Genomic DNA, 13,303 nt, shown 5'->3' with positions numbered 1-13,303 from the left:
TTGAAATAAAAAAAATATTGAAATTAGCCATTTTTCTCCACGTTTTACTCTAACTTTTTCTCCTGCGATGTCAGATTTTTTTAAAGCAATATACCGTTACGTCAGCTGGACTCTTCTGGTTGCGAGGATATACAGGGAGTGCAGAATTATTAGGCAAGTTGTATTTTTGAGGATTAATTTTATTATTGAACAACAACCATGTTCTCAATGAACCCAAAAAACTCATTAATATCAAAGCTGAATATTTTTGGAAGTAGTTTTTAGTTTGTTTTTAGTTTTAGCTATGTTAGGGGGATATCTGTGTGTGCAGGTGACGATTACTGTGCATAATTATTAGGCAACTTAACAAAAAAAAAAATATATACCCATTTCAATTAGTTATTATTACCAGTGAAACCAATATAACATCTCAACATTCACAAATATACATTTCTGACATTCAAAAACAAAACAAAAACAAATCAGTGACCAATATAGCCACCTTTCTTTGCAAGGACACTCAAAAGCCTGCCATCCATGGATTCTGTCAGTGTTTTGATCTGTTCACCATCAACATTGCGTGCAGCAGCAACCACAGCCTCCCAGACACTGTTCAGAGAGGTGTACTGTTTTCCCTCCTTGTAAATCTCACATTTGATGATGGACCACAGGTTCTCAATGGGGTTCAGATCAGGTGAACAAGGAGGCCATGTCATTAGATTTCCTTCTTTTATACCCTTTCTTGCCAGCCACGCTGTGGAGTACTTGGACGCATGTGATGGAGCATTGTCCTGCATGAAAATCATGTTTTTCTTGAAGGATGCAGACTTCTTCCTGTACCACTGCTTGAAGAAGGTGTCTTCCAGGAACTGGCAGTAGGACTGGGAGTTGAGCTTGACTCCATCCTCAACCCGAAAAGGCCCCACAAGCTCATCTTTGATGATACCAGCCCAAACCAGTACTCCACCTCCACCTTGCTGGCGTCTGAGTCGGACTGGAGCTCTCTGCCCTTTACCAATCCAGCCATGGGCCCATCCATCTGGCCCATCAAGACTCACTCTCATTTCGTCAGTCCATAAAACCTTAGAAAAATCAGTCTTGAGATATTTCTTGGCCCAGTCTTGACGTTTCAGCTTGTGTGTCTTGTTCAGTGGTGGTCGTCTTTCAGCCTTTCTTACCTTGGCCATGTCTCTGAGTATTGCACACCTTGTGCTTTTGGGCACTCCAGTGATGTTGCAGCTCTGAAATATGGCCAAACTGGTGGCAAGTGGCATCGTGGCAGCTGCACGCTTGACTTTTCTCAGTTCATGGGCAGTTATTTTGCGCCTTGGTTTTTCCACACGCTTCTTGCGACCCTGTTGACTATTTTGAATGAAACGCTTGATTGTTCGATGATCACGCTTCAGAAGCTTTGCAATTTTAAGAGTGCTGCATCCCCCTGCAAGATATCTCACAATTTTTTACTTTTCTGAGCCTGTCAAGTCCTTCTTTTGACCCATTTTGCCAAAAGAAAGGAAGTTGCCTAATAATTATGCACACCTGATATAGGGTGTTGATGTCATTAGACCACACCCCTTCTCATTACAGAGATGCACATCACCTAATATGCTTAATTGGTAGTAGGCTTTCGAGCCTATACAGCTTGGAGTAAGACAACATGCATAAAGAGGATGATGTGGTCAAAATACTCATTTGCCTAATAATTCTGCACTCCCTGTATAGGGCTTGTAGGTTCATCAAGAACTCTAGGTACCCAGAGCCAATAGATGAGCTGCACCTTACAATGGGTTTTTATTCTATACCGGGTATACAGCAATTCATTTGCTGAAATATAAAAAGTGAAAAACAGGTATCAAGAAAACCTTTGTATTTCCAAAATGGCAACAAGATAAGGTGTTCAGAAGCAGTGGTTATTTGTGCATCTCTGAATTCCGGGGTGCCCATACTAGCATGTAAATTACAGGGCATTTCTCAAATAGAAGTCTTTTTTTTTTTACACGCTGCCTTACATTTGGAAGGAAAAAATTTACAGTTAGACAAGGGGCAATAACACTTGTTTTGCTATTCTATGTTCCCCCAAGTCTCCCGATAAAAATGGTACCTCACTTGTGTGGGTAGGCCTAGCGCCCATGAAAGGAAATTTCTCAAAACAAAACGTGGACACATCATATTTTTTCACAGAAAACAGAGGTGTTTTTTGCAAAGTGCCTACCAGTGGATTTTGGCCTCTAGCTCAGTCGGCACCTGGGGAAACCTAGCAAACCAGCGCATATTTGAAAACTAGACACCTAGGGGAATCCAAGATGGGGTGACTTGTGGGGCTCTGACCAGGTTCTGTTACCCAGAATCCTTTGCAAACCTCAAAATTTGACAAAAAAAACACCTTTTCCTCTTATTTCGGTGACAGAAAGTTCTGGAATCTGAGAGGAGCCACAAATTTCCTTCCACCCAGCGTTCCCCAAAGTCTCCCGATAAAAATGGTATCTCACTTGTGTGGGTAGGCCTAGCGCCCACGAAAGGAAATGCCCCAAAACACTATCAGGACACATCAAAACGATCAAATACAAAACTACCTGTTTTTGCAGGGGGGCACCTGCGTTTTTGGTCCTGGGCTCAGCAGCCTTCTAGGGAAACCTACCAAACCCAGACATTTCTGAAAACTAGACACCCGAGGGAGTCCAGTGAGTTTGACTTGCGTGGATCCCCCAATGTTTTCTTACCCAGAATCCTCAGCAAACCTAAAATTTAGCTAAAAAAAATCACATTCCACATTTCTGTGTGGGATCACCGCACTGGGACACATTTCATACCACCCAGTGCTTTAAATGGGCCGGTACTGAGTACCGGCACTTTTTTATTTTAAGAGGGGGAGTACCGGCACATCTCAAGAAAACCGTAATACTTTTAATTGGAGAGTACCGGCACTTCTCAGAAAGAAGCAGGTACTCTGGCAGAGAGTACCTGCACTTTATTTTTTCCAATTCAAGCACTGATACCACCCAATGTAACCCTCAGTCTCCCGGTAAAAATGATACCTCATTTGTGTAGGTGGGCCAAGTGCTTGTGAAAGGGAAGAGACAAAAACATGTTGATATTGAGGGGGAACAAAGGGGGTCCAAAAGTGCAGTTTTCAAAAAGTGCTGCAGAATTTTTATCGGTATAGATGAGACAATGCTGGGTGGTAGGAATTTTGTGGATTCCTGCAGATTCCGTAAGGTTCCATCACAAAAACGAGGGAAAAATGTGTGATTTCCAGCAAAGTTGGAGGTTTGCAGGGGATTGTTGGTTCAAAAATGGTGCGGGGTGCATGTGAAACACACCACCCTGGAATCACCCAGACGTTTAGTTTTCAGATGTGTCAAGGTCTTGTGGATTTTTCTACATGGCAGCGTCCCAAAGCCCATAGAGTGCAGCCCTCACCATTCCAAGTGGGACGATTTTTAGAGTAAGCCAAGTTCTCATGGCCCAAATGTAAAACTAAAACCCAAAATAATCAAATGTGTTCTTGCTTGCTGTGGGATAAGATGTTTGAGTGCGGGGGAGAGCTGAAATAAATACTGTTACCCCCTTCAGTTGAGGTGGGGGTGTAACCAGACCCATACTAGTTGGTAGCCACCTCCCCAATATATATATATTTTTTTATTTTTTTTTATTCCCTGGCATCTAACAGACTTTCTACCCCCCCCATCAGATCAGGGATAAGTGCCCCTCTGCCAACTAGTGGGCAGAACAACTTTGGACCCATTTATTTGGGGTGGGGGTATGGCCATACCCCCAATCTTATTTTTGGAGAAAAAAAACTTCACTGGCCTCTGGTGGGCTTTCTGCCCCCCCAGCCACTCCTTGAGGCAGATGGGCCTTTCAAAAATAGGCCCATCTGCCCCCAATGGAGGGGAAGATATGGCCAACAGTAATGTGCCCCCATGGGAAGCGACCCTTACCCAATGGGCTGCCTCCCTAAAGAAAACACACACACCAATCCCTGGTGCCTAAGTGGTTTCTGCCCCCATGGGGATAGATTGGCCTAATAAAAATTGGCTGATCTGCCCCCAGTGGGGGCAGAAATGGCCTAAAATAAACTTGCCCCCTCACCCCCCCAGGGAGCGACCCTTGCCTATGGGGTCACTCCCGTTGCGTGACATTGGCGCAAAAAAAATATCCCTGGTGCCTAGTTGTTACTGCCCCCCTTGGGGGTGGGGGGGTCTGATTGACCTAAAATCAGCGGATCTGCCCCCAAAGTGGGCAGAAACGGCCTTAAATACAATTTGCCCCTCCAGGGGAGCGACCCTTGCCTAAGGAGTCGCTCACCATCTGTAAAACAACAACAAAAATCCCCAGTGCCTAGTGGTTTCTGCCCCCCTTGGGGGCAGATCGGCCTAATTAAAATTGGCTGATCTGCCCCTCGGGGGGGGGGGGCAGAAATGGTCTAAAATAAATGTGCCCCCCAGGGAAACGACCCTTGGCTAAGGGGTCGCTCCCCTTGCGTGAAATTCTCGAAGAAAAAAAAACTCCCTGGTGTCTAGTGGTTTCTGTCCCCCTTGGGGGCAGGTTGGCCTCATAAAAATAGGCCAGTCTGCCACCAAGGGGGGCAGATATGGCCTAAATATAATTTGCCCCCCTAGGGGGACGAGCCTTGCCCAAGGGGGTCGCTCACCACCTCTTAAAAAAAAAAAAAAAAAAAAAAAAACAATTTGCTCTGGTGCCTAGAGGTTTCTGCCCCCACCCAGGGAGGCAGAAAAGGCCTGAAAAAAAATGCCTCCCCTGGGAGCGACCCTTGCCCAACGAGTCGCTCCCTCATGCCAATTTCATAAAAATAAATAAATCCCTGGTGTCTAGTGGGCGTTTTAGCAGCTGGATTGCTTGCAATCCGGCTGCTAAAACGCTCAGAGACTTCAAAGGGAAGGAAATTAATTTCCTTCCCTTTGAAGCCTCTCCGGCCTCCTCCACGTGATCGGAAGAGAAATGCTTTGCATTTCTCTTCCGATCGCGCTGGAAGCTGATCTTCCAACGCGATGGGAGGAGGCCTCTGTGATTGTCAGCGCACAATCACGCGCTGACGTCACAGGGAGGGTTGGTGGTGGAAGGGGAAGGGATTCCCGTTCCTTCCACGACCGGGGTGTGTGGGTGGGGGGGCCCACGGGGGGAGCGCTAGCGCTTCCCCCCCAGTTCCTGGGTGCTTTAGACGAGATCACCTCGTCCAAGGCACCCAACAGGTTAAATGATCTTAACAGGTAAAAAAAAAAAAATAGTGGCAATTGAACATCAGGCCTCTAGTTAACCAAATGCATATTTCTGGCATAGTACGTTATATAGTTGCTATTCTCATTTATTCTTTTCTATGTACTCCTGTATCTGGCACCCTTATATTTTATTTAATATTACACAAATTTGAGCCCAGCTTGGCTTGCAGATAAGCACCCTTGTATCAACATGCTAACATTTCTCCAGGGATTCGTACTGAATGGTGTCTGGTGCCTTGAGGGTAGACCTCTTGGGAAATGTGGGGGAGGGGATTAGTATATTATATACAAGCTAAACAAATAAGAGCCTCTGCAGGAGCTATGTAGGTAAGGCAAAAGGTGTAATGAATGCTTCTCCTGCATAGCATGAGTAGAGGCGTGTTAGAAATTGGGTTTCTAGTTAACAGAGGTATACATCCTGTCCAAGGAGGGACCACAAACCTAGTCAGGGTAAATCAGATATACAACCTAAATCAACATGTGCTCACCCTCTGGTAGCATGGCATAGAGCAGTTAAGCTTAACTTAAGAGGCAATGTGTAAAGTATTTGTGCAACATTTAAAACAGTAACACCATGATAACATCACAAAAATACTCCACACTGGTTTAGAAAAATAAAGATTGTTTTTATGAGTAAAAGAAGACCAAAACGACAAAAATCCAATAAGTAGAACTTGAGATATGAATTTTTAAAGAATAATCGTACAGTGCTTAGAAATCAGTAGCTCTAAAAGGTAGTTGAGGTTTTGTGCTAGACTGGGTAAATCCAAAGTTCAGGTCGCCTGTGGTGGAGAGCAGGCTGGCTACAAGACCCACACAGGGCCTGCTGAAAAGTACCTGGGATGGAGAGTTGTTTTGACAGCAAGCCGGTGATGCAAAGGTGATGCATCCGATCCACACAGTCAGGGCGATGTGTCGTCGTTGAGCTGCACAGCTGGCAATGCCATGTCCTCGAGATGTGGCCTTGAGCACCTGCGATGAAGGTCATAAGTCGTTCTGGAGCTGTGCAGCCAGCTATGTGCCAGGGCTGGTGGTTATTCGTTGATTCTGAGTGGCGCAGTCAGCAATGTAAAGTCCTCTACCTCAGCGGCAGTGGCGATGCATCCGTGGGAGGATGCAGCAGTTCTGATCATCGCAACTGTATCAGTTTTTGCCTGGAAGCAGCTGCAGAGTCTCCTTTTAAGGCCCTGGACTGGATTGTCACCTCTTGGCCGGATAAGACTCAGTTGGCAAAGTCCAGCAGCTGAGCAGGGTTATAGGGAGTCTTTGATGGTCATGACACTTCAGAAGAGAAGCTAACAAGCCCTTTGAGTTACTTAATTTCTTTAGAGCATGTAGAGAGGCAAGTCCAGTCCTTCTCTCCCTCCTGGCAGCACAGCAGTTCTTCTTCCTGGCCAAATGTTCTCAGATCCAGAAGTGTTCTGATTTGGTGGGGTTTGGGGTCTAGTACTTCTTCCCAGGTTAGCTTTTGAAGTGGGGAGACTTCAAAGTGTGCTCTTTGAAATGCTCAGTGTCCTTGGCCCTTCCTTCCCTGGCTCCAGACACTGTAGAGGGGGCTTTGCAGCTCTTTTTGTGGGGACAACCAAGGCCTTATTCAGTTGCAAGTGTCTGCTCCTCCCTTCTCTCCTGCCCAGGAAGGCCCATCAACCTGTTGATGGACCATCAGGATGTAAATGTCACACCACAGTTCCCTTTGTATGTGACTGTCTCAAGGAATGCACAAAGCCCAGCTGTCACCCACCACAGATGTGTATTTAATGACATAAGTTATGATTTTAAATTGTGAATCCAGAGACCCTAAACTCCAAATTTCTATCTTTTCTCACTTGGAAATTACACTTAGACTGTTTCAAGGTAATCCCAATATTAACCTATGTGAGAGATAGGTGTTGCAGTACTGAAAAAAGGAATGTCATCGTTTTTTACTACCAGGACATGTTAAACCTAAAAGTATATGTCCAACCCTGTATATACACTGCGCCCTGCCTTTGGGGATAGCTTAGGGCCTACCCTAGGAATGACTTGCATGTATTATAAAGCAAGGCCTAGACCTGGCAAGTGGCTGCGCTAAGTTGCAAACAGAGTGCAGTCCTTCTTATACTCAAAGTTCATATTGTCAAAAATGCTCAAGGCAAAAATGTGATGTGCAAGCTTTTAATAGTGCTCTGTCCCAATAGCACCTTGTGACATGAAAATAGGCTGCTGTGCCGTGTCGTGCTAGGAAAGCCTAGTGATGTAAGAAGGGCCTAATTAAGAGATGGAGTTTTTTTTTTTTTTTTTTTATGCTACAGAATGTATTGTTTGCAGTTCTAGGGCTTTTTCTTGTGAGCTCATTGAATACTGGAAGTTAGAATAGATTTATTTTTCATGGATTCTGGATGTGTGCAGAATGTTCACACAGTAGTGTTAAAAACTATGTCAAACATGAATCCTAGAATACATAGCAGGCAGCGCTCATTCCATTTGCAACACGCATTATTTGCTCTTTCCTTGCTAATGTTGCAACCAAATAATAACAAGGATTGTTAACATGATGAAGGTAATCGAAGTTCATAATTTGCTCGTACGAACATCCTTTAGAAACCAAAGTGATCAAGCATAATCACAAAGCAACTGGATAACATTTAAGGGACCAAGTTTTGCCTTTTAATTGCATAATAGAAATTGTACTTAAATTCTGCGTTCTGTTTCGACTGACTAAACTTAACTTATCTATCCACAGAACCTACCACTGCTGTCTCAACTACTCCCTCAGTAGAAATAATGAAAACAACGATGTCGACCACCAGCACAACCATACAGACCACTCCAATAAGTACAACTCTAGCTGGAGGAATTAAAGTAGGAACCAAGGGACCAAAGCCACCACCCGTAGTCTCTACTACAAAAATGCCCGTACTGACCAGCTTTCCATTACCTGAGAGGTTTTGCGATGCCAAGGAGGAGAGGGGGATCAACTGGCCTCAGACACAAAGAGGAATAATTGTTGAACGCCCTTGTCCCAGAGGCACTCGTGGTAATTACTACATTTCCTTAGTACCTTGTTTCTATCTATCAACTGTCTCACGTAGTAAGCATCAATGTCTCATCTGGCCCTGCCCTTGTTCTCTAGTAACAGAATGTTTTTAAAGAATGTGAAATCTAACATGTCTGATAGGGGTGTGGCTGACATTCATTGAACAGATGTGTGATTGGTTACACATTGTTCAACGGTCTACATCCTGTTGCGTCTCACTCTGTAGAGGACAACTTTTATGTTTTTTTGGCCTCGGAATATGTACCAGGACACAGCCACCCATAATTGTACCTCGTGATCATGCATGGACCATTTTTACCCATTGCTTTCATTGGGTTCATTACATTCTTTGGTGCCATATTTCAAATGTTTTTTTTAAGCTTTGTTCTTTCAAATGCAGTGGGTTGGCTCTAGATTAATTCACAGAGAACCACCATCAAGGTAATTGCATGCTGTTGTGTTCTTTTTTTTCTTCTTAATACAACTGTCCTAAATTTAACATGGTCATTCACCAAGTGTGGCTCACTGGTTAGAGCGGCAGACCCTGATGTAGAAATCTGGCCCCAGGACCAGGGTTCAATTCCCGCCTCGGCGGGTCTTGGGCTCAATTTCCTCGGACCTGATAATTCTCGCATCGGTGCCTAATCTAACTCTGTAACTCTGGGCAATAGCTTGCTTAATCTCCACAACGGCCCCAACAGCGCTGGGATGCCTGGCTTCACCTTGGAGGTTGCCCAGGAGTGGGCACCTCACAGGGAAAAGCCAGGAGGGGTTCCACAGCGGTATGTGTACAGCGCCTTGAGACCCTAACGGGTGAGTAGTGCGCTATACAAGTACGAAGTTTACAGTTTTACAATTAAATTTTTTCAGAAAATATATCCAAATAAAAATCAATGAATTCCTGGGAATAAGTAAAATGCTTATCGGGAGGCGTTCTTTGCTGTAAATTATGTTCTTATTGAGAACTCAATCACCTCTGGTGTGTAAATTAACTGAACTTAGTATAACACGTTTAACTCTTATCATTCCTTCTCGCTCAACTTGTTGTGTAACGTCAGGTTTTCTGCTGATTGCCTGCATCTCTATCAGAGCGCTGTGGTCTACCTCTGTCTCCTAAAGGTGACTGTTTTTCTCTGCCTTCCTTGAAACTTGGAGGGGGAGCATAGTAATACACAAAATATTTGAGGCTGATTTACTGTTATGACTCGAATCATCGATTTATTTGGAGAAAATGTTTGAACATTGCTTACTTTTGGCGAATGGGTAGATTTAAAATGCAAGAATGTCAGTGCGCACATGCGTAAAATGCATTTGTATGCAGACACGAGGCTGTGCTGCTTTGATATAGAAGGGGCTTAAGCATGTGTAACACTGGTTGAAAAAATATATTCATAATTAATACAATTTTTTTTATAGCTATTGCATCAAGAATTTTAGAATTTATTGAGGACATGGAGACTAGGATTATGCTTTCTCTTTATTTTACTGTTCACACAGCAGCCAATCAAATTTAACTAAACTCTAAACTACATAACCCATCATTGGCTGCTGTTTGAACATTAAAGAAAAGAGAAAGCATAATCTGAAGTCTCCGGTCATGCCATAGAATTAGAATCTATGGTTCTTGTGAGAAAAGACAATGTATATTGACAACCAGCAGCCCCAAAAGCACAAAGTCTGCTGCCATGTTGCAGTATCCAAGCGATTCATTTGGCATAGAGTTTAAAATTTTCCTTTTGTTAAGATCTTGACATGACTTTAGAAGGGATAACGGGTTGATCTTTAAACCTTAGTATAGGTTTGACTTTTGTGGGTGTCTTTCTCAATTATTCTCTTACAAAATTCAGCCAGAGTACGTATGTTTAGTTTTAGTCTTACCTCTGTGGCTAGATTTTAAACTGAGAGGCAAATCAGAGACTCTAAGTGGCTATGGATGTGGCTACAGCGGATTAATGTAACATGATTAATCCTGCTTAATGAAACTGGGGATGCTGCACAGCAGGTAGTTGCAGAATGTATTGAATAGTCCATTGGCAGCCTTGCTTATATCAGAAGGACACTCTGAAACGTCAGTAACCTGGAAGTCCCTAGCCTTCCATTGTCTTGGTTGACAATTGCCCTTTCCATTCTAAGGATATAAAAATGAATGTAGGATAATGAATCTCTCAGTTGGTAAACCTGAGAGCACTATGGAAGTGAGAGAAGCATCAATAATAAAACATACTAAGACTTTGATGTTTTGAGTTCCCTCGATCTTCAGATCAAAACAGTCACTGATATCGCTGATAAACCAGTTTGGGACTGGTGACCATTTATTAGGTCCAGAGTCTCCAAAAGAGCCAGGAGGGCCACATCCGTGGCAGAACATACTCAAGATAAATATACATACATTACAATGAATCTAGAGTGACTTATTTGCATATTATGAAAATCTGACTTGTATCAGACCCTTCTGGCCTTCCTTTTTAGGTAACATTAGTAAAAACCAGCGCATAAGATGCTGGAAATATCATTGGACGACTCCATTATATTTGTAACAAATAAACACGCCAAAGCTCTGTCTACATTGATTACCTTAATACTTGGCCTGTACAGAAATCAGGAGGCGTGTGCATGTCTCAGTATTTGTAGTCTTTTGCTACAAAGCAAAGGTATAAACCTCAGCATTCAAAGTAAGGAATAGTGGATTGCCTTACCCTTCATTCAGAAACATCCTAACCATGATCAAGGACTAGAATCTGAATGTATTTAGCAGCCCTTTCACAAAAGGAGAGGGGGCATGGAGTTCTCCGAAAAGAAGTGGTCTATACTTTCCTCCTAATAATATCCACCCAAGAAAGTAAGAGTGCAGTGAACCTGCTATCCGGATCTAAACATTTTGCACAAAGGGGGCAGATAATTCAGTGCTTAATTTGAGCCAGTGTTTTGTAGTGCTCACCACCAGCACGTAATTGTCAACACTGGCACTTATGACAGCCTGCCACATGGCGGCACTGTTTGTCTTCTTTCAAAATTAACACAACAATTACTAATTCAATATACATTAAAATGGCTAATACCTGCCATCCAAGCCATTTGTGTAGCTTTGGGGGTCCAGGATAGTCAGAATTGTCACACTTGTAGGAGTGTGATTGCTGTTTGTTGTGCTGGCACTGTAATTGGAAGGACTGGCAGGGGCAATGTTTTGTGGCAGTGACCTCCTGAAGAGGTCCCTGGCACTTATTGTTTTACAAACTAAGCACTGAGTTGGTTGAGCATTATTATGAAATCATGATAGGGTCGAGCCTCTGCGAATGCATGCGCTTGCGCATGCGTCTCGCTTGCAAGACTTGGTTGTGTTCATTAAAGAGTTTGGATCCCGCCTGTTGCTCACCATTTGTTGGTTTGCGTGGCAGCCTTGCAATTCATCAAGGCACGCCCGGCATTTCAGTTTCTCTGTGTGGAGCAGGGATCAGGCACTAATTGATTCAACTTAATTAGTGCCCATCTGCTGCTCCCAACATGATCGGGGTACTATTTGTTCTTTTTAACTTCTAGTGCCCTGCAAACAGAAGGCTTGTGACTGGCAAAAACGTGCCCAGCAGGACAAACAAAATTGCAAAGTTTTATTTTTTAATGCTAACTTTTATTTTCCCAAGCCATCTTTTCTCAGTTCCCATACATATTTTCTTTTATTTTTGCTCCTGGGTGCTGTCGTCAAAAGATGAATTTTTTTTTTATTGTATGCTGTTCAGTAGACAGGGAAATGTGAAAATGCATCTTGTTAGGGAAAGAGTGTATTGATAATGTGTGTAGGCAACCATATTGGTATCACATTTATTCTTGCCTAGAAGTTAAAAAACTGACGGGTCTATACTTTAGGCCCTTAATGAAATTGGAGTATACTTTTTTCAGCGGTGTTCAGGATTTTTGGCCATGTTATTTATTATCGGTGATCAAAGTCAGCTATTTAGTTTGTAATACTTTGCACAATAACTGTTAAAAGATACATACAAGGCTGCTAATAAGCAGATGCTTGAAGTCACAGGAATTGTGAAGGACAAGTGCTTGCTGAAGCAGAGACTGGATAGTACCAACGATATTAGCTAACAACGTGTGTTGTTGTAATAAGGAGGGGTCCTAATACGGAACCCTTCCCCTGACCCTACAAGAAAGTCTCTTTTCATTGATGCATCCAGATAGCAGTCAGTAACTTTAGTGACAAGTGCTCAGTGGAATGATTGACCTAAACTGACAACACTGGAACAGGTAGGTCCTGAAAGGAATTGGTTGCAGCAATTGAAATTCTGATTGGAACTAACCAAACCTGGGCCCAAAGTTCACACCTAAACGATTGGGAGGCGGGGGTGCAGAAGAAAGTGATCAATACAGAAAAAAATTGAATAACCAGGGTACAAATAATAGCTAGATTCAGGATACAAAAAGATCTAGAGGAGACTGCAGAAATTATAAAAACACGCACAAGAATAGAATCTTCACCAGTTGAAAAGGCAGTAGTGATGAATGAAAAGCATTAACATGAAACCACGTTCTTTAGTTTCTCTGGGAGATGTCCACAAATGCAGCGGGAGCACAGAGCAGGAGCTCTTTATAAACAGTTGAAACAACAAATGCTGCAGAAGAAACACTGCTTCGTCCAGCCCGTACCCACAGACGATGGGATTGATGGTAACAAACTTGTGAGCTGGAAGCATGGCAGATTTCAGCAGCTTAGCTCGCTCCTCCACCTCTAGCCCTTACATAATTCGTAGGTGTACCAACCAGGCGTGTGTACACCTAATCACTCCATAATGGACTTGGGTTTGTATCGCATCAGGAGAACGTACAAAGGATCACAAGCATGTTATAGTTCTTAAGGTACACCCCAAATTATTATTTGAATTTCTGAAGACCTCTTCAACTCATCCTCTGGGAAGGCATTCAGGTTTTGTACATTGTTAGGAGCCACTGCTGTGGTGTTTGCTTCTTTGTTCAGTGAAAGCATAAGTCATCTTATATGCTGGCTTGAAACAGTGGAAATTGCATTTTCTGTGGTATTGGAGATGGCTGCCTCATTGATAACATTCCA

The 13,303-nt window shown here is 43.2% G+C and overlaps 1 protein-coding gene across 6 annotated transcripts in view; it reads left to right on the top strand.

Annotated features, from left to right (window-relative positions):
- The window catches only part of ADGRL2 (adhesion G protein-coupled receptor L2), a 228,396-nt gene that overhangs the window by 155,562 nt on the left and 59,531 nt on the right, over window positions 1-13,303 (top strand). For all 6 annotated transcript variants that reach the window (XM_069232209.1, XM_069232207.1, XM_069232208.1 and 3 more), the window contains exon 6: window positions 7,942-8,235. In XM_069232209.1, the coding sequence (XP_069088310.1) occupies window positions 7,942-8,235 (294 nt within the window). The remainder of the gene's footprint in view (window positions 1-7,941; window positions 8,236-13,303) is intronic.

Source organism: Pleurodeles waltl, chromosome 4_2 (assembly GCF_031143425.1).
Source record: "Pleurodeles waltl isolate 20211129_DDA chromosome 4_2, aPleWal1.hap1.20221129, whole genome shotgun sequence".
Lineage (NCBI taxonomy): Eukaryota > Metazoa > Chordata > Amphibia > Caudata > Salamandridae > Pleurodeles > Pleurodeles waltl.
The sequence above is the reverse complement of the archived record's forward strand: the minus strand, read 5'-3'. Positions and strand labels throughout refer to the sequence as shown.